This window comes from Pyxicephalus adspersus, chromosome 7 (assembly GCF_032062135.1).
Source record: "Pyxicephalus adspersus chromosome 7, UCB_Pads_2.0, whole genome shotgun sequence".
Classification (NCBI taxonomy): Eukaryota; Metazoa; Chordata; class Amphibia; order Anura; family Pyxicephalidae; genus Pyxicephalus; species Pyxicephalus adspersus.
This window is the reverse complement of record NC_092864.1, coordinates 45853098-45874262: the sequence shown is the minus strand read 5'-3', so window position 1 is coordinate 45874262 and position 21165 is coordinate 45853098. Positions and strand designations below refer to the sequence as shown.

The following is a 21165-nucleotide window of genomic DNA, read 5'->3' as shown; positions in this document are numbered from 1 at the left end:
ACTTATTTTTATAGGTCGAAAGCCTTGTTGATTCTTCCACGATCCTAGTCTAGTCAAGGAAGACACCGGGTGCCACCATCTTCTTCCTCTTCTTCTGGGTTTTTCTGTCTAGGTCACCTGATCTCATACTGTGAGATCAAGTGGCGCACTTCCGCACATAGGAAAATGTAAAGGGGAAGCCCAAATGTGAGCGCATGCCCAATCTCACTCATATGCATGTGGATGTTTACTCATGTGCAAGTTACAATGCCAGCCCAACATATGTTTTTAAAAAGATACAAAAGGTTTGTTCCTGTACTATACATTCTATTTATGGCTGTGTGATTGTGAAGGTCCCCCCCCACATTTTCACCGTGACATTATTTACACTATACCTTGGTTAAAATTGGGGATCATGTATTCTTACCTGTTTCTTTACTTTGTAACTGTGGATTTGTGGCTTTTGTAGATTTCTGAACCTCTAAACATGAAACTACACAAACCCATAAACATGAAAATAACTCCTACTGTACTTTAAAGATTAGGCACCCTGTCATTATTCACTTTGCTGGGTGAATCCTGGTAAATCTTCTTGGGTAAATGTATTACATTGAGTGAATGATAGAAAAATATATCCCATTTTTTTCTGCATGCACCTTTAGTTTTTGTTGTAATTGTGTTGGATAGTACAGCTTCTGTTGTACATTTACTACAGCTGACACTAGCACTGCAGGTATGGGAAATACTGACACCATGCACCACTTTATTCCCCATCTAGGTGTTCCAATGTACAAAATGCAACCCCTAATTATGCTGCTTTTGTGACACCAGCACTACAATAATGCTGGTGTCTACTGTATTTGCAGTGGAGTGGGGAATTAGAAGTATTGTAGCTACTTATCCAGCCTTTTTGACCTTTTAAAAATGGAAAAACCTTGAATTTACTGTCAGGTCTTCAGTTAATCCCCACAATATTACTATATCCATAGCTATTAATGTACCGTGGTGGTCAATGGTAAGTTTGACACAGTTACAGATAGCCAAAAACATCATTGGTGTCACTAAAACTGACATAAGAAGCCCACATTGCTTAAGGAAAACCTCTGGAGAAACCCTAGAGTTTCACATAACCCTGATTGAGAACCACTGTACTAAGCTATTTAAAGCTGTTTAATTTATATGCCCAGAGTTCAGCTTTAAATCTAAAGTGTTTATAAAGCATAGATGGTTAATTCCTAAATATACTGATGTTTGATATGATTAAAATCTAATTAACAAACATAAACAACTGCAAATATTTGACAGTGTGTATTATGATCTGTATGAGCAGATTTATTGGATAAGCACTTATTGGTTATAGTAGTTACACTGACATCTAGAGGCTGCAATAGGGTACTGCTAGGAGAGCTAATGAATGTGTCCAAAAGCCAGGCTATGAATGAACCATTTACATTGTAAGTACCTGTTTTTTCTCTTTCTTTCTCTCTCCCATTTTATTGTACAAATATCACCCTCTTTTAGGAGTCCTGCATGGGGTCTTGTAACCCACAGGCTATAGTGTGGTCAGCCATTTCCCAAATAATTTAATTTTCAGCTTTTCTTGACTTGCCTTTTTCTTCAGTTGCATTAGATTCCTGGAGTAAAGATCCTTGTTATTATATTGATGTATTGGATGATGTGTCCAGGGACAAGGGAAATAAACTTGCACAGTACATTACATCTGCTGGGTCAGGGAGCTGATTGTGACTGGCACTGGCTAAGCTGTGATTTCTACCAGCGTGGGAAGCTGCTGTTACCACCTGCTGCTTCTTGAGATCTTCTAGCCTATGGTCAGGTTTTTATTCACTGAGCCATCTCCACAGTGTAATCATTTGTACAGGGGGCTTTGATCATCTGCTGATCAAAGAAATAAGATAATTACTGGATGAAGGAAGCTGGTATATGTAACCTACACATTGCTGCTTTTCACAGTGAGATAAAACAAAGGGGTTCAGGATGAAAAACAGCACTATATCTCATAGGCCAACCAAGAGGAAAAATTGTCAGTGATTTACAAATCCATTATTAGCAAAGAAAGAGGATGAATCATTATTCATATTTCATTTGTAATTGTACATTCAGAAACCAGATCCCAAAAATGTTTCATTTTGGATACAACTGCAATAAATTGTCAGTGAGAGTTTCCAACCTCTGCACATTTATGTGATGGGAAATAGGAAGTTGAGTGGAGGCCAAGAGATGTTCATTGTTCTGTCACTGCATTCACTGGGCTGCCAAAACAAACCCTGAAGGCAGAGACAGAGTGGACCTTGATTTGGAGTCTTGTTTGAAAGACCACAATAAAACCTTGAACAGAGTCCAGAAAGCAGGATTCGTGTGTGTGAAATGATGACTGTACAAATTAAAAATAGACCATCGGTGAGGCAGCTAACTGAGTGAGATTAGTGTAATGGCACAGAAACCATTTAGACTTTTAGCGAATCTAATTTCTTACGTATGCCACAACAACAAGCATATATATGCCGCAGCTAACCAGAGTCCTCTGTGCTGTTTGAGAAAGGGTCACTATGTACAATTATTCGTTTTCTGTACATCTTTCATTTTATTTTGTTTAATTCATCACACCTAACCTATCTAGCTGTGATCTCATACCATTCATATAGATGACAGCCTGGTAAGAATTTTATTCTCTGATAACATTCTACAAATGCTAGTTGCCTGCCCACCATACCTTTTGTTTTAAAGTGTGTGTTGGTCTATTTTTTTTTCTTTAAGTTTTCCGGTTCTTACTAATATCCATTCTCATTTCCACTCCAGCTGGCAATGCTTTACACAGTCTAAAATACAAATGTTATATTTTAGTAGTAGTGGGAAATGCTAGAACCCATGTAGGAATTGTAAAGCACCGTTTAGTCCTATAGTTCCAGTGACAAACAGTGGCAAATGACAAGTTAGCGCTACCCACTGTGCTATCCTCCCATGAATTGTATTATTATTATTATCATCAATAAAGAGTATTTATATAGCAAAAACATATTACACAGCTCAGTACATTAAATAGGGGTTGCAAATGACAGACAGATACAGACAGTGACACAGGAGGAGAGGACCCTGCCCAGCAAAGCTTACAATCTAAGAGTATTGCAGTTGTTCCTCATCAGTGGTTCATGGATCCTTCCCAAAGGATCCATGAACAATGTTGGACGAAGGCTGTAAACATGTTAGTTTCCCACCCGAGTCTAGCTCAACCTATCATATCAAGTAAGAATCCTCTGATGTGTGTACATAGCCTAACACCCCTGGGCCAGAATGTCAGTTAATTATCATGGCACTCTGCATGCTATTCCATTCTATCAATATCACGTTCAGAAGGTCTTCTATTTTTGATGTTCAGAAGAAAGTGAGAATTGCTTGAGAAAGCTTCCTCCCTCTTGAAATGTTGCCACCTGTGGTGTCAGTAATTTTCAAGTATTTACCAGTTTGCACTACCTTTAGGTGCCCATTCTAATTGAGTTTTGAGCTATATTACTTATACCGGTGTACTACTAAAATATTTTGGTGTAGCATGGGCAGCACAGTGGCTCAGTGGTTAGCACTTTGGCCGTTACAGCACTAGGTCCCAGGTTTGAATCTCAGCCAGGGCATTATCTGCATAGAGTTTGCAGGTTCACCATGCGTGGGCTTCCTCCAGGTACTCTGGTTTCCTTCCACATTCCAAAAACATACAGTTAAGTAAATTGAGTTCCCCCCAAAATTAATGGAAACCCACATAAGACTGTGTTAATGACATATGACTATGGTAGGGACATTGGATTGTGAGCCTCTTTGTAGGACAGCTAGTGACATGACTATGGACTTTGTAAAGCGCCATGTTACATGTCGGAGCCATATAAATCCTGTGTAATAATAACCGCTTACCCTGTGGGAGTTATATATACAAAGATTTGGCATCCCCTTTCTTATTGTTGGGCCTAAGGCATAGGGCCCTTGAAAAGCTTACATTTTTTTGCTTTCTGCTATTGTGAAGAAGAGTTTTTATTAACCAGTTTCTAGAGATCCCAGCTCTGCCTGTCTGCAGCAACTAAATGCATAGGAGAGAAACTCCTCTGATATACAGATGGTAGTGGGTACTAATTGGAAATCCAAGGAGATTTGCTAATAGTTTTGCTGGGTACGCTAATAAATTAGCTGCAAATTCTTTATTATGAAAATACAGATTTAAATATAAGTTCAGCTGCCTGTTTTCTGAATCTGCTTATTTTCATTCTGTTTTCAAATATTCTCTCATCATGTGCAGGGTTTAAATCATCATAATTCATTAAATTATTATTTTAAGGGGATATTGGGTTTTGTTATTATGTTTCACTCAGTCTGTTACTTATAACTAACTCCTGATGGTATGTTTCCTTTCCAGAAAGAGATACAAGCCATGAGTCAATGCAGTCACCCCAATGTTGTAACCTATTATACCTCATTTGTGGTGAAGGACGAGCTGTGGCTGGTTATGAAGTTACTAAGCGGAGGTAATGAAAATCTATTATGTATGTTATATACAATTTGGATATATGGCGTGTTGCTGTAGGGTTTCTCAACTATATTGTAATGTGGTATTATTTATTCATGAGTCTCGTTGTTGCTTGCAGAGACACTGCATAATAAGAGTAAAAAAAACTGCTGCAGGTGCATTCCTCTAGAGGTGCCCATATGTGCAGCAGCCTGCTGAACCCTCCTGACATGGCTTAAAGCAGAACTATCCAAAAATAAAAAAATCACTTAGAGCCCCCAGTCACTCGGAAGCTTTCCTCGATTTGGTCCTGCGCCGTCCGGTAATCCTCCCTTGTCCCGGCATGGAGGAAGCACTGGGCACCGCCATCTACGTCTGTGTTCTTTTTTTCTTCTGAGTATGTCACCCGTTCTCACACTGTACAGGCTCGAGATCAGGTGACGTAGTTTGCTTTAAATGGGGGAAGAAAAGAGTGCCGATCTCATTGCTTGAAAATGCCCCTTCTACGCATGCCTGAGATTGGGCATCTGCAGAACGAGGCTCTGTTTTCACATTCTTTACCACTGCGGGAGTAAAGACAGAAGGGGAGGAGCTTTTTTTTAAAAAAAAACCTATTTAAAGAAAAAAAAAAACATTTTGAATTTAAATGTATAATAAAGAGTTATCTACCTTTTTATATAAAGTAAAAATTTTGGTTATAGGTCCGCTTTAAGGTTGGCTGGGTCTAACAAACAAACCTATGGACACTTCTGGGTACTCAGAGCTTGCCAGTACGTTCATGCTTTACCATTAGCTTATTTCTATGATGATAATACTCACTGACTAAGCTTGCCAGGGCATTCTGCACGTCCATGTATTACCACCAGCCCATTACTATGATGGTCATCCTCACCAGCTAATTGGAAAATGCAGGAGGCTGGAAGGCACAGGTAAGCTTCAGCAGCAAAGCTACAGGTATGCTTGTCAGAATGCCCTGGTACAGGAGGTAAGTACCATACTCATTTTAAATTCAAGGGTATGCCCATACTTTATTTATTAGCCTAAATAGTTTAGGATAATGTGAGGAAGGTTTAAAACCAGATTTAAAATCAGATTTTGCTGCTATCCAGGGATCTTTTAGCAAGAAGTTTAGAAAATCTCCTATACAACATTGTCATTTTTGCATGTGGTTTTTATTGAAGGCAGCTTCTATTACATTTTTATTGTATGTGAAGGTATAAATGACCATGTTAATAGGAGGCTAAGATTAAGCTTCCCTGACCTTATTCTGAAAATGCTAGTTGCCCAGTTTGTAGCTTTAGGGTGAGTAGGAATTCAATTTTTTTTTAAAAAGTCTGGTTTTATACTATTTGTGTTCAATGCTTTCATGTAATATTCATACAACTTTTATCTATTTTTGTAATGAAATTTTGTGTGAGAAGTCTTTAAATTTGGGTCTCCATGTAGACTAAGCCTTAAATTGCTAATCAGTTTGCTGCAGTTTGGGGGTTTATCTGTATTAAAATGATTTTCTGAGACATTTCATTCTGAGCCGAATTATGTTCCCTTTCAGGTTCAATGTTGGATATTATAAAGCACGTAGTTAGTCGAGGGGAAGACAAGAATGGAGTGTTGGAGGAACCGATTATCGCAACAATACTTAAAGAAGTTTTGGAAGGGTTAGATTATCTTCATAGAAATGGGCAAATACACAGGTATGTTACTATCCTATTAGTCTAGACAAATGTTGTTATGTAGGTAGTAAAGGTAGGTTTAAAATAAATGATTATATAGGTCAGGGCATCAGTACGCTCCACCCACACAATGTCCCTAATTTATTAAAGGTCTCGAAAACTGGATTAAATTTATTAAAGCTCTCTAAGTCTGGAGGATATAGACTATCATGGGAAAACCTAGATGATCCAACAAACCCAGATTGGCATTTCTAAAATCATTTACTACTAAATGTTTTCAATACTAGACCAGATCTATTCCAAGTTTGCTGGATCACCCAGGTTCTCCCATGATAGTCTATCTTCTCCAGACTTGGAGAGCTTTAATAAATCAGGCCCTATGTGTGGTAAACTACACCTAACATAATGAGCCTGATTTATTTAAGCTGTCTAAGACTGAAGAGGATAGACCACCATGGGAGAACCTGGGTGATCCAGCAAACCTTTAAGGAATTTCTTAAAAATAATTTGCTATTAATCAAGCTAATCATTTGCTTGACCAGATCCATTCCAGTTTTGCTGGGTGACCTGTATTCTCCCACGATGGTCTATTCTCTCTAGCCTTTGGAGAGCTTTATTAAATCATGCCCACTGTGTGATGCAGAGGAATATCAGACATTTCATAGCAAGCCATGTTTGATGTTCTCACTATATGCAATGGAGTGCATTGCTACAACACACTGCAGCTTTTCTTTTTCTTTTTTGTTCGCTGCAATGCGTGGCTACCTGTTTTGCTGTCTGTTGTGCCACTGACCCTGTTACAATGAATGGGGTTAGCATGACAATGAACAGCCATATAAGTATGAGATGTAGTATAATGCATAGCAAAACACGTTTTAGTGTAAATAATGCCAACTCTTTTTTTTTTTTCCTTTACAAATGGTATAGACATTTCTACAAATGGCGTGACATTTCCAAATGTATAAAATATTTCTTGCTGCTGTAGTTTAAGCAAGTGTACAATTTTGTTGCACAATGTTGTAAAAGGCACATATGAAAAAATGCCAACCAAAAATAGCTTGTGCTCCATTTAATAAAGCTATAATCTATAAAGCTATAAAGTGCTGGCAAAGTTGCTGATCCCAAAATACTTTTGTGTTCAAAATGGCAGACTCGGTTGCTACATATAATGTGTTCATATGCAACATATAATTTAAATTATTTGCTGACCAATGCTGCATGCGTAGCTTTCAAATATGTCTCTCCATTAACAGCTTGTGGTGACTTTTTGGTCCAGATTGTACAATTTACTAGGTATACCCACCCTATACTCTGTACTCTGCAATATGTTGGCTCTTCGTTGGTTTAGGCAGTTTGGTAAAGCAATAAAATTTGTGTCTTCACCTTGTTGTTTCCTTAGTGTTATGTCACAGGGAAGGTTGCACTCGTAGTATAGAATGGCTGAATACATACCATATGCTGAACAGCTGTCTCCTTTAGGTTCCTATTTGTTTTAGTGTTTAGACCATATAGGAGGCATTTGATCAACAGTTGGAAAGTGTTCAGGTACCTTTTAACTACAATTGTAGTCCCTGTGTGTATTACCGTAAGTATTCATTATAAGATATCCTTTCTACCATAACTGTTAGGGAAGTGCTGGGTTATTCCCAGAACACGATGAATATCTGTGGCAAAGGTCCCCCTAATATCCAGCCTCTTTAATGTTAATTTAAAATAACCCTTGGCTTTTCTGTGGATGCCAATAACCTAGGTGTGTCCTATTTGCAACTTAAAGCTTACACATGGCTATCTCTTGGCTCTGAGCAGCAGGAAAGCTATCGGGAGTTAGGTCTACACTGCTGTTTGAGCCAAAGCTATAGTTAACCTTGTTACATTTCCCAATAGGGACACTATTAGAGGTTTTAACTTTAAATGTTCAAGCAAATACACCTAAAATGCAGAGAACTGAGAGGCCCTTAATGAAAGGAGATATTTCTCGTAGGAAAAGTATGTAAAGATGTCCTTACAAATATATATTTGGTTTTGCTCGTATATTTATTGGCCCTGATTTATTAAAGTTCTCTAAGGCTGGAGAGAATACACTTTGATCAGTGAAGCTGGGCGATCCAGCAAACCTGGAATAGATCTGGTCCAGGATTCAAAACATTTGCTAGCAAATGATTTTAGGAAATCCATTCCAGGTTTTTTAGATCACCCAGCTTCACTGAAGAAAGTGTATTCTATCCAGCCTTGGAGAGCTTTAGTAAATCAGGGCCATTATCTTAATAAGTTGTTGGTTTAAAACTCATTTACATTTACCAATTGCAATATATCCGAAGGTATCTAGAAGAGAAAAAAATTGTTGGACAAGGCTTTTAATTGACATTTTTAAAAGCAGAGTATTGAGCCTTTTTTATTGGAATATGATTGACCTGGTATGAATCACAGTAAAGTAATATTATGATGCAGATCAATGCCCGAACACATTTCGTAATCATATTTCCTCCGTGAGTCACAAGCAGAAAAGTGGGCTCTAAGGATATTTAACTGATGACTTTTTTCTGTGCATGCAATTAACTAGGAGTAAACTAAGAACTAAGAAAAAAAATGTTCTTATGTAAAAATACAATTCTTTGCAATCTTTCCTCTCAGGGATTTAAAGGCTGGTAATATCCTTTTGGGAGAAGACGGATCAGTACAGATAGCAGGTAATTTAAAGTGCGGCCCCAGGCATCAAGTGAAATCGATCACTGAACTTCTAATGCTGTCCTGGAGACTATATCTGTCCTAATTTCAGAACATTACCTCTGTTTACTTGAAGGGATTTGGTGTTCAAAACATGTATTTATTCCTATTAGTGCCCATTTGCATGCCTATGTCCTATGCCTATGTGTTCTACGGTGCCACACCAGATGCATCTCCACAACGCTGCAACCCACTGCAGCACTCAACATTGGATGAGGTTTTTAGTGCTCTGCTGCAAGCACTTCACTTTCATGCATTGCAGCCTATTCATTATAAATGAATCTTCTAAACAGCAGGCTACAACAGTGCTGAACACACAAAATTGCATACATAGGTGCAGGGAGGTGTGGTGTAAATTGGCTCTTAAGAAATATTCTGTATTTTGCAACTTTTTCAAACTGGAACCCACATGTTTTTTTTTACCTAATCTTTATGGGGTTTTAGAAAAAACTGTTCACCACAAAAGTAAATCTATGGTATTAAGCAATGTTCAAAACAAAAAATAGTGAGTGACATATGTAAGAAAAAATGAAAAAGTGTATACCTTCTAAAGTGTTTTGGTATGTAGCTTAAACCCCAGTGGGGAAAAAAGGGAGAAAACCCCATATACATAAGTGCCACAAAGCACAGGTAAACAAAATTCAGGTGTCGATGGGCATGGCTGTACTCATGGGTTTGATTCTAAATTTGGTCTGCATAGCTCTGTGGCATACCATGGCATGTATTGAAATATAAGCATCACTTGATTGATTTCTTCTTGAGAAAATTATTTCCTCAAGAATCCCCCCTCCACCTTCTTAACAACTGGGACATATGTTTATCTGTGTCCTTCTCCATATTTAGTTTCTTGCAGTAAAATATCTGTTGCAAGGCTTTGTGATATCTAGAAATGTGGGTGGTGATGGAGTGATTCAGTTTTCAATACACTTCGTAAAGCGGCTAACAGACAGATATGAGTCAATTCCATGTTCCTTCTAGGGACAGATGAGAGGGGCAGCAGTGACTTATCTCTATAACTAAACAAGAGTAATGGATCATTAGGAATGCCTATTGAGATGATGGAGTGGGTATATTGTTGTACTGGGTCCATAGAGCAGCTATGGTGGGACATTATCTCAAATGATGGAACAGAGTTGGCCTAAATGACTTGCAGTGCAGACACTAAGAGAGAAAGCTAAGTTGGTTGCTGTAAGAGTAGGAATGCATGGTGTATAGGCTCTGTGGATACTTCTCATTGAGTAAAATCAACATTATATGTTAGCAAAAGTGGACAAAAGGGAATGCTGGACTAGTAAAAAAAAAGAAAATGTTCATGGCACATAGTGATATATAATCACCCAGTAACGGTTAGCTAAGGATGGGAGAGGAGGGTTGTATATCATCCATGCCTGAAAATGTAATGTACAGTGCTGCATATTTTGTGCATAATATATGTATAATACATATTATTATTCTATATGAATAATAATAGTGAAAAACAAAAACTGAATTGTTGTTTCTGTATACATTTTAATTATACTTTGAATTTTGGTTCTAATTGGATGGAAGGTAAGTATATTCAAGGCAAAGTGATAGGTTCTCTTATGGGGTCCTCTCTGTACTGGTGCCTGGTGAATACCCTAGCCTGAGCAATAAATTCTAAAAGCAAAGGAGGAAAAAAATCACATACTAAAGCATACCGGCTATTTCCAAGGTGTTAAAGGATAAACAACGTTGCAGAGGAACCCAGAGATACTTTATTATAGCAAAAGGATTGTCTTTAAAGTCTTGTTATGTTATGTCTTTAAATATATCTTATTCATTCAGACCCAAACAACAGGGGATGCGTTTACACAGCTTTAGGAAGAAGGAGGATGTCTAATATAAACATGATTTACAAATGTTGTCAGAAAATAGTAATTGAAACTAGAATTAGGTTTTGTTCTTTCTTGAAATGAAGTCACGTTAGAAGAAAAGGTTCTCTAGAAATAAAAGCCCCAGGATTTTATTGGGGAAGACTTATTAGGAGACTCCTGTCTAATTTAAAAGAAAGATAAGAAAGTTGAGCTACAATAATAAAGACTGGAGAAAAATGATGTATTAAGAGTAATAGAATAGAGTGTCATTTCAGTAGAAAAATACATTTATATAATTAGGAAATGGAGGAGAGATGCATTGTTTATTTTCCTTTGGACAAAAACAAGTTTTAGAGTTCCAAGAGTCCTTAGGTTACAGGGGGTGGGACAAAATATGTGTCTTTTCAAGTGTTTTAAGATACGTTGAGCTTATTGAAGCTCCTATATTCTATGTTTAATATCCTAGCAAATTTGTTTTACAGCAGTTTAGATTTTAGTGCTTTTAGTTAAGCTGGAAGCTTTTGTTGTCATGCTAGATATTGTAAACACATTGTGTTGCCTTAAATTAATTACTTTAAGAGGAAGAAATGTTCAAACAACATTTTATGAATGTTTTTTCATGCTCCCCCCCCCCGCCTCCTGCTTTACTAATTTATGTTTCAATATGTTTATTAAACGTTTTTTATAATAACCAAAACAACAACTAATATTGTACAGTCATGACGAGTAGAAGGTCAACCAGGGTGACAACTTAAATATTCTCTTCAATGAGGAGGAAACATGGAGCTTTTTGATGTTTCAAGTGGAAGGTTGCTTTAGATTTTGAAAGCAAAGATTATAGAACAAAGTCATAAAAAAAAAAAAAAAAAAAAAAAGAAAGACTAGGAACCAGAATACGAAAAGCAGAAGGAGTTGGAAAAAAGAAGAAAGGCTAGTTGAAGGCATTGCTGTATTAAATGATTTGCATGTATTATGAAAGGGGGAAGTCCGATTGGGGAGGGGACCCCAGCCTACGTTTGGTTCTGATAAAGGAAGCAGTGACTGTACTAAAAGAGTTCTTCATGAGCAAGTTCTTGTTCACGGGTCAAATACTGTGCTTTGCTAATCTAATATGCTTTCACCATATACAACTATATATGCACAGGGTTTTGGCACCAAGTTCAGTGGCTCATTGCTGCAATGGTTATATGTGGCTAGAACAACTCTTGCTTTATGTTGCATTCTCATGTACAATAAAGGCTTATAGGCATGTATGGGGCCAGGAGACTTATGCCTCCCAACAGCAGACATCTAAGGTTGCTCTACTGTACATGTAGAAGAAGTTGGACCTAGACCCAGCATTTGGTAACAGGGTTGGTTGCCAACAGTTATATCCTGGGACAGGAAGTGTCCTATCAGTAACAACCTTTTTTGCGTCTCTTTTCGGAAGATCATGCAACTTGTAAGAGTCAGAAGTAAGTTATCAGTGCTGGGACCTCATTGCTGGTGTCTGTGAACGTTACTGCAGGTTAGAGGACATGGAAGGCTATGTCACTAAAGAAAGGTTTGATTATCCTGTCCCTGATGGTCATTGTTTTACAGATATGGTAAATGCTGTGGGTCATGGTTCTCCCCAAAGTCCTGCTACAAATGTTTACCCATGCGCATTCATAAATTTAGCTAGCTTTAAGAAAAGACAGCCCAGAGTTCTCCGGTGGTTCTAGAAGCAAGAGTTTTTTTCCCCTGTTGATTTAACTATTAGTTACTTTTTAATTGACTTCAATATAGCAGAATTCCTATACAATTCAAACCTGGGGGACCACATATTAGGAACCTGAGCACACTCATGCATTAAAACTTTGTGTTTATGAATAATTATATTGTAAAAGTAAACATAAGTGTTGCCAAAGTACCACTGTAAACTGTACCACTTACCACTGTAAGTACTGCAAACTGCAGCCATAAAAAAACTTTTGAAGGAATGGAAAACCTTAGACTCTTTCAAACCTTTTGTCCCTGGGGGAACCCTTCAAATGAAATTCAGATCTTGGGGAAGCAGTGTAAAATCATTATTCCTAAATCTCATGGTACAATACCATGATCAATATACTGTAAAACTGTTTTGAAATATGTAATACTTAATACTTAGAATGTTTGAAATTTAGAGCAGATATGTATCAGATTCTCTGGTCTATACAACAATTATGGTTAATATTAGTAATACTAATGTTTTTTATCCTAACGTTAGTGTACAAGTGAATCCCTATGATGACCACACAATCTATACGATCTAATTGTACAGTATAGTCTTTTTTAAATGTCAGAACAACAATGTATTGCAAGAGCCAATACAATTACACTACAATATTTAGGGTTTTGTATCATATTAAAGGGGAATGTTGATTAAGGTTGTATAGTGTAAGGGCAGCCTTACTTTAGTTGCAAGTGGAAAATGCCCCCCTTGTATTGGTGGTCATTGTAGGTAGATCAGTTCCCCATTGCTTACTGCCCAATGAACCCCTAATAACCTCAGGAGGCACCTTGTAAAAAAACCAATGCTAGTCAGTGGTCATGGACGGGTCATCAATAAACCTGGAAGATAAATATTTTTTAATATTTTTGTAATCTATGTATAGATTTGTAAGCGTATTAATTTTATTCAATCATGTATGTTTCTTTATTTTCAGATTTTGGTGTTAGTTCATTTTTAGCAACTGGTGGTGATGTCACCAGGAATAAAGTAAGAAAGACTTTTGTTGGCACCCCTTGCTGGATGGCCCCAGAAGTAATGGAACAGGTAGGCTATATAGCACAAGCTATGTTCATGCATTAAATATTTGCATAAAGCGCCTTCGCTGCTAGATTGAAAAGTTTTAATATTTACCTGTCTGGTGTGTGGAACAACAGTCGTGCAGTGTAGGGGGGCAGAAATCTTAGTGTGTTGGATGAAGAAGATCCTTTGGCAACACTCATGAAAGCAGAGACCAGTATAGCAGGTGAGTATTGGCCTTGTTCTTTACAGTCTGACTGTTCTGGTGACTATTAAGGAAATACTGATACTTGTTTGTTTTTTGCTGTAGATGTTGTCTCTAAATATGAAAGCCTAATTTGTTCTGATGATAATATGAAGCTGTTGCATATTTATCCAGATACTAGATTAGTTGATGTATATTTGGTTATTCTTTAGGTCCGAGGATATGACTTTAAAGCTGATATATGGAGTTTTGGAATAACGGCAATTGAATTAGCTACTGGTTCAGCTCCCTATCACAAGTACCCTCCTATGAAGGTAAGAACAAACTATAAAGTATTGGTTACCACCATATACTGTTTTAATGTTATACGTTATAATTTCTGACATATCACATCTATTGGCTTTCCTGAACCAATCTTTTAGAATAGCCAAGAGTCTCAGTGGCCGAGCCACATTTTCATAACAAATAACATTTGTATGATTATCCTAAATGTAAAGCAGTTTTGCGTTTGTTACACATTTATTGGACCTGTGGAAATATCATTCTTTACCTGGATTTTGAATCAAAGTAAAAATTGGACTACAACCGAATCAGCCTTATCTTGTAGAAAGTGAAATATAGATTCTGGTGGCTGTAAACCTTTTGTGTCCCCATTTTATAAAGTAGCCCTGCTATAAGTTTTCAGGGCGTAATGTTTTGAGACTGAGATGTCTGTTATGCCATGCAGATGATAATATTTACATTTGTCTTTTATACTGGACTGGCAGAAAATAAAAGATTGAATTACCTTTTATGGGTCAGTGGTTACCTTTTGATAATTTAGTCTTAAACTCTTTATCCTCTACATCAGTGGCCCCCAACCTTTCTGACAGCAGGGCCCGGTAACATAGAATAATATTTTGCCACGGCCTGATATATGTACAGCTCACACTACTGCGCTATTCCCAGTAGCTCGGCCTCCTGTCAGCACACTAGCTGAGAATAGCAGAGTAGTGTAAGAGAGTTGGTGTGCTGTCAGGTGGCAGAGCTGCTGGGAAGAAGTGTAAGCCTTACATACATTGCTCTGCCATTCCCAGCAGCTGTGTAAGCAGTGTGAGGAGAGCCGCCCATGCTGCTGGTTGTGCTCCTCCTGTCACTAGCTTCTGCCTTGTAGTTTTCTGTCCAAATATTTCTAATATTGTCAGTGAAATGTTGGAGAACGGAGAGCAGTAAGTGTTAAATGCCTCTCTGCTTCCAAAGTTCTATTTGTTCCTACAGTAACTAATTCTTGTTTAGAGCTTGCAATTAAACAACACTGCATGCATCAGTCCTTATGCTTCCTGCTTTCAGCACTCTAGATCTGATAGGCAAGGGATGTGTCAGACTGCTGTACAAAGAACTCCATTACACTTGAGGGATTAATGAGTTTTAATCGGTTTTGAGCAGGGGGAACATTTTTCTTTTTTTTATTAGGGCATTGTTTAAGATTGTGTACTTCTGCTCAATGTAGACTATATGTAATATCTTTTTCATTGTATGTGGTATCATACAGGTGTTAATGCTAACTCTGCAAAACGATCCTCCAACTTTAGAAACTGGAATAGAAGATAAAGAGATGACCAGAAAATATGGGAAATCATTTAGAAAGCTAATTTCACTGTGTCTACAGAAAGACCCATCAAAGAGGTGAATGGTTTACTTTCAACCGATAGATCTGGTAATGTGTAATAAATCTTTAGGAAAACCTGTACAAAGCATACGACCTGCAGCAATTCCCAACATGCCCTGCCAGTTAGTGACTGGCTGCAGCACATACAAATGCAGTATTTTTCCCAGATTTTTTTTGAGCTGGGTGGGAAGAAGCTGTAGGTGGGTAGTAGCATTGTGACCGAACATTTCAGTAACCTCCAAAAAAACAGACTGGTGGTTACTGAAAAGTGCTGGGTGGTGGATGCAGCTAAAGGGGGCTGGGAAGTACACTGAAAAGGAAAGAGGCTTCATAAGAAAATTTTTGCTTAACTCATTAGTGAACTAAATCCTTATAACAGAGAAGTCTTTCAGACTAGATTAAATGTCAACAGTCCAAATTTATTTTTAAACTAATGCAATTATTTTTTTCTTGCAACAGACCAACAGCAGCTGAGCTTCTGAAATGTAAATTCTTCCAAAAAGCTAAGGTAAGGGCCTTCCCCTGTTAGTACACAAGTTTGTGCATCTGTATTTTACAGTGCTGCTGCTTGTTTAGTCTTACCATATTTTTTATTGGAAAGGTAACATAATAACTTTGCCCAAAAACGTTGTTAAGGGACCCTTGAAACATAAAGTTTGACTTTCTCACAGGGATTCATTACCAAAGTTTATTGATGTAAATTTTTGAAAATGTAACTGGGCCTTGGCAAGTTTCTTCTCTGCTTATATGACCTCATCATGAGTTTGATAGGTATAGCCCACCCACCCATCAGTGGGTGGCATCTAGACAGAGTTGTTTGAAAAGCAGGTCTGACTTTAACTTCAGCTTCAAAATGCCCACTATAAGGGTTATTTTATTAATATTCACAACAGATCTGTTTCACATGGTTTTAAAAATATATATACTAATTATAAGCCAGGGCACTTTATGAAAGATGTGTTATATTTGTCTTCTCTATGGATAGCAAGTAAAATCTTCTATGCTGAACTTCTAAACATCTGGTTGTGTTGGATAGTTTGTCTTCTACTGGCCAAATGGATCCTCTTGCTGCTCCCATACACCAGGGCTGTACACTGTAAGTAGGAAATTTTGGAGAATAATTACAGTGACCCTCAGGGGAATGCTATCTAGCCCACCCAGAAGTGTAGAATATTAGCAGGACCAGGTGTTGTGCAAGGGGGCAAAAATTATGCTTATCACCCACAATCTGGAGATGTAGAATTGCAGTCAGAGCCAAAGCTTCACAAAAAAAGCAATACAGTATTTTCTAAAAATATGTTATTAAACAATTACCTTAGTTTTTGTCCCATGAATTGGTAGTACTTCTTACAGGGAGTTCTTATTGAGCAATCATCCGGACTTCATTTTCATCTTCCCTATTGCCATCTAAACAAAGCACATGCCCCTTACTTATGGACCAGACTCTAAAGCTGCGTACACACTTGCAATTTTTGTCGTTGGAAAGGATCTTTCACGATCCTTTCCAACGACAAGGGACTGCACGATGCATGAACGGTGCTGTACATACAGCACCGTTCATGCTCTATGGAGAGGGGAGGGGGCAGGACGGTCGTTCGGACGATGGACCACACCGACTGTATACACGGCAGATTTTCGCCCGATATTTGGCCGATGCCGATTATCGGGCGATAAAAATCTGCGGTGTGTACGTAGCTTAAGAGCCAAATTAAATCACTTGGAGGATGAGCAAGAGTGGGGCTTGCAGTACAAGGCTTCACAGCTACCTATATGTGCATTCAGAGCATAAAAGTATGTCTGTAGAATTAGGCAAAAGCATACATTTCAGGTTGGGTCAGTGGGATCCTCCAAAAACAGGAGGCAAAGGAGAGAAATTTCTATAAACAGTATGGAAAGCAATAACAGACTTGTATAGAGAAGCATATATATATACCACTGTAAATGCTGGGGTCGGCAGCATACGATAATTTATTAAGATTTAAATTATTTTAAGTATTTAATACATTTATATGGTTTTTTGTAAAAGCTGTGCAATGTTTAACCTTTCGCTTGAACATTGGGTCAGTCCTGTAAACGTAGATTTTGTACTGATCAAATCTACAACCTAACATTTATGTTAATACACATATAAAGGTCCCAATGAGTTGTGCTTGCAATCATTAGCATTGTTAAAATGTCTGATTGTAAATATGAATTTAACTTATTTTTCTTCTCCATTTTCTTAACAGAATAGGGAATATCTAATAGAAAAACTCCTTACCAGAACACCAAATATTTCTCAGAGAGGAAGGAGGGTAAGGTACCTCTTCCTATGATGGTTTGACCCTGTACTCTGTTTTGACTGTGCTGTATATCTGAAGTTTTAGCAACCTGTCCTTTATAGCAAGCTATAGGTTTGCAAGAGCATAAAGTTGTGAAGGTAACCCATATACCAGGGAAAATACCTAAACCTACATGTAAGGATAAAATGCTAGTTGTAAAAACAAACAGTCTAGGATTGTGTGTTATACTTTAGTTTCTATGCAGAAATAGTGATATAAATGGGATAATGTATCTCAGAAGGGCATGGCCTACCATAAGACTACTGGCGTCTGTTCTGTACTGTCATTTGGCTTTTCTATGCACATGGCTGGGGAGCTCAGTTACTTTGTAATAGCAGATTCTTGTTATTTCTGTCCTGGGGAACAATGTGTTAGGTGGAAAGCTTCCACCTTGTTATCCCGGGTCACCAGAAAGCCTGGAAATATTGGGGATTGTTGGCTTGGTAGAACCAAACTTTCTGTTTAGGAGCTGTTTTCTGTAAAAATGTAAATACAAAATGTTCTTTTTTAGCCTTGAATGGAAGGTTGGATTGTAGGAGTATTCTAAAAAAATAATTGTAAAAGTTTTATTTGGAGTACCACCTTAATAGTACAGGCAGTGATCATTGGTTATGACAGTGGGGCAATATTATTATTACACAAATTAATACAGCTCTGTATTCACCAATGCATCATTAAATACATTTGTTTGAATGCAAACTAAGCTATAAGCTTAACAGTGTGCTGTCCCTCCTTTCAATAATAATTTACAGACTGGAGGTATGAAGGAGACCAGAAAGCTGTTTCAAAGTGTAGCAAAAAAGAAGAAAAAGTTTTCTGCCTTCCCAGGCTGGGCGCTCTCTCCCTCTCTCTCCTCCTCTCTCTCTCCCTCTCCCTCTCTCTCTCCCTCTCTCTTTCCCTCTCTCCCTCTCTCTCCTTTTTTCTGTTTTTCTTTTTTGTCTCTTTTAATCAGCTGTATCATTTGCTGTAATATGTACATTTCCTGCAGGGTAGAGCTAAGACTTCTGCCTTGGGCCTTGTTTTCTTTTTAACTAGTATTGCTGCCCACGTATGCCTAGCATTCATTATGGATCATGGCTTCCATTGAACCGTGATCTTTGTGCTCAGTTTTAAATAAAAAGTGACCCAGTTGTACTACACCCAGACAGATGAGATTTAAAAAATGTCCTGGCAGTCTCGTGAGAATACATAGATATTCTCCGCTGCCTAATATCCAATTCTGTTTTGCTCTAGAAAAAAACATCTGAACCTGTTGGCAATCTGCTGTATGTGATGTAGGTTAATGCTTTCCATTGCCCAGAGCCATGTGTCTCCCTTCAAAACTCATTATCATCATTGTCACCACATTGCTCTGTCTGAGTGCCATCCAATATGTAAATGTTATACTTTGTAGCCAGAAGAATTAGAACACCTTTCCCAGACAATGCTGCTGATTGTGTCGTTTTTTCTTTTCAAGTACCGAATGCTTCTTAAAATGCTTGTGTTCTTAAATCTCTTGAAAGATAAAGCATGGGTTCTCCTTAGATTTACTTTTCCGGACGCACTCTCTTTTTGGTCATGAGTCATAAATAGAAAAAGTAACTTTATTGGAAAATTGGCCTTGTTTTTATAGAAAGTGTGATATTTGGGAATGACACTTGAGTCAAAATGAAAATTAAACAGTGGGAAGCAAGCAGGGAGAGTAAACCTAGAGGTGCCTGCATTTTGTGCTTGCATGAAATTTAAGGTACTTTGGTGCCCCAAAAGCTATCTGTGTTATATCAGCCTTGTCAGCTTTTATTGTCAGGATCCCGCCTGATGCCTCCCAAGATAAACTATTAGTTATGGGCCTGTAGTGAAGTATAGGAGGGTTGTTGTCCCAAATTCCACATGATAAAATGATCAGAACTTGCAAAATAAGAGCATACAACAACATATTATACAGTACTCTACATTAGGTATGTGAGAGTATATGCAGGAAACTTAGGCTACACAGACTGTTCCCCCAGTGTTCAATCCCCCGTTTGAAATTCTCATTTGTTCCAAAGGTTAGCATCAGAATAGTTTTGGGCATCTTCTTAATGGACTGCAAAGAAAATGCATCCTGTCTCATTTGAACAAAATGTCCATAAACACTTGCAAATACCGGAAAACACTTAAGAACACCTATAAACACTTATAAGCCCCCACTGAATCAAATGGGAGCATTTGTTGGCTCTTTGGGCCAATTATTTGTTTGTTCAAGCACTGAGCATTTTAGATATTTATGGGCTTTTTCTCTTATTCTATCCTCTGCCACATAGCTTAGTTCAAAATGCTTTCTTAAAACCCTAAAACATTCATACAAAAGCTGTGTGATGGATGGAAGTTAGTACAATAAAACCATTCATCACTTTTTTCCCCCTCCATGATGCTCTGCAGTTGTCACTTTACACACAAGCCAAGCACCAGTCAGTGCTGAACATGTTCCATTGGGTATAAGTGGATGTGCTGGGAAATCTGTGCACTTCATCCATTGATTCTTGTTGTCTTGCTCATGATACTGAGGCTAAAATAAAGCATAAGGCAACGTACAAATACTATAGCAAAGTGTTTCTCAGGGTTTCTCCAGATGTTGCTGAGGTTCCTTGAGCAACGAGGAATTTGTGTGTTTCAGTCCAGTTGAACTGACTACTACAATGATCTTTTTGGCTATCTTCCAGCAATGTAAGAGACGTTTTCCCACTGACCACCACATGAATGTACTGTGAGCTGTGGATATATAATAATTATACCAGAGGTTCCCTGAATACCTGAAAGTTATATCAAGTGTTCCCCATGTAAAAAAACACTACTGTATCATAAAGGGTATATTTTATTGTCTGTGTGTTCTATCATGATTTGTTTGGGTATATAGTCATGCATTATTAATGGTGGATTGGCTTTAGTCAATTCACATTTACTGCTATTTAGATTACAGGCAGTTTGTGAATGCACACCAATGCTTCAGGCCCAAGTAAGCATTTCCAATGCATTTATATACAAAGCCCTGCTGATGTTAGATGGGAAAAGTTCACTCTGATATTTAGGATTTTTTCTTTCTATGTTCATAGTAAAGCAATTCAACATACACAATCATTGCTCAGTGTGATAAGGCCCTTAGGGAGCTAACTTACCCAGGAGTGTGCTTCTACACTTATGAATGTGTTTCCTATTTTAACTAGCATCATTCATGGACATCTTAAAAAATCAGCACTATAAATATTAAGTAAAAGCCGAGCTATATTGTGCACAGTGTTCTCTCTGTTGGAAATATCAGTTGGTTTCTGTTTACAGCTTGCAGAAATCTCTAGAGTCGGCTGTTTTTCAGCTGGTCATAGCAGTTTAAACCAGTCTGTTGAGAATAAACATGGATGACTTATCTTTCCTAGAAACACCATCTCAGTTTGATCGGCACTTTGACAGATTGCAACGGTGTCAGCAGATTTTAGTTTAAAGGGAATGTAAACATGAACTGCAAGATTTTTCCTCAAAGGCAGAATATATTCTATTCATAGTAATGGCATTTT

General features: G+C 37.8%; 1 protein-coding gene and 1 long non-coding RNA gene across 3 annotated transcripts in view; one reads left to right on the top strand and one right to left on the bottom strand.

The window, feature by feature from the left end:
• LOC140335571 (uncharacterized) overlaps positions 1-21165 on the bottom strand; it is a 337062-nt gene that overhangs the window by 17226 nt on the left and 298671 nt on the right. The window lies entirely within an intron of this gene.
• The window catches only part of STK39 (serine/threonine kinase 39), a 180619-nt gene that overhangs the window by 35310 nt on the left and 124144 nt on the right, over positions 1-21165 (top strand). For both annotated transcript variants that reach the window (XM_072418290.1, XM_072418289.1), the window contains exons 3-10: positions 4394-4502; positions 6036-6177; positions 8788-8843; positions 13382-13491; positions 13882-13983; positions 15201-15334; positions 15777-15825; positions 17546-17611. In XM_072418290.1, the coding sequence (XP_072274391.1) occupies positions 4394-4502; positions 6036-6177; positions 8788-8843; positions 13382-13491; positions 13882-13983; positions 15201-15334; positions 15777-15825; positions 17546-17611 (768 nt within the window). The remainder of the gene's footprint in view (positions 1-4393; positions 4503-6035; positions 6178-8787; positions 8844-13381; positions 13492-13881; positions 13984-15200; positions 15335-15776; positions 15826-17545; positions 17612-21165) is intronic.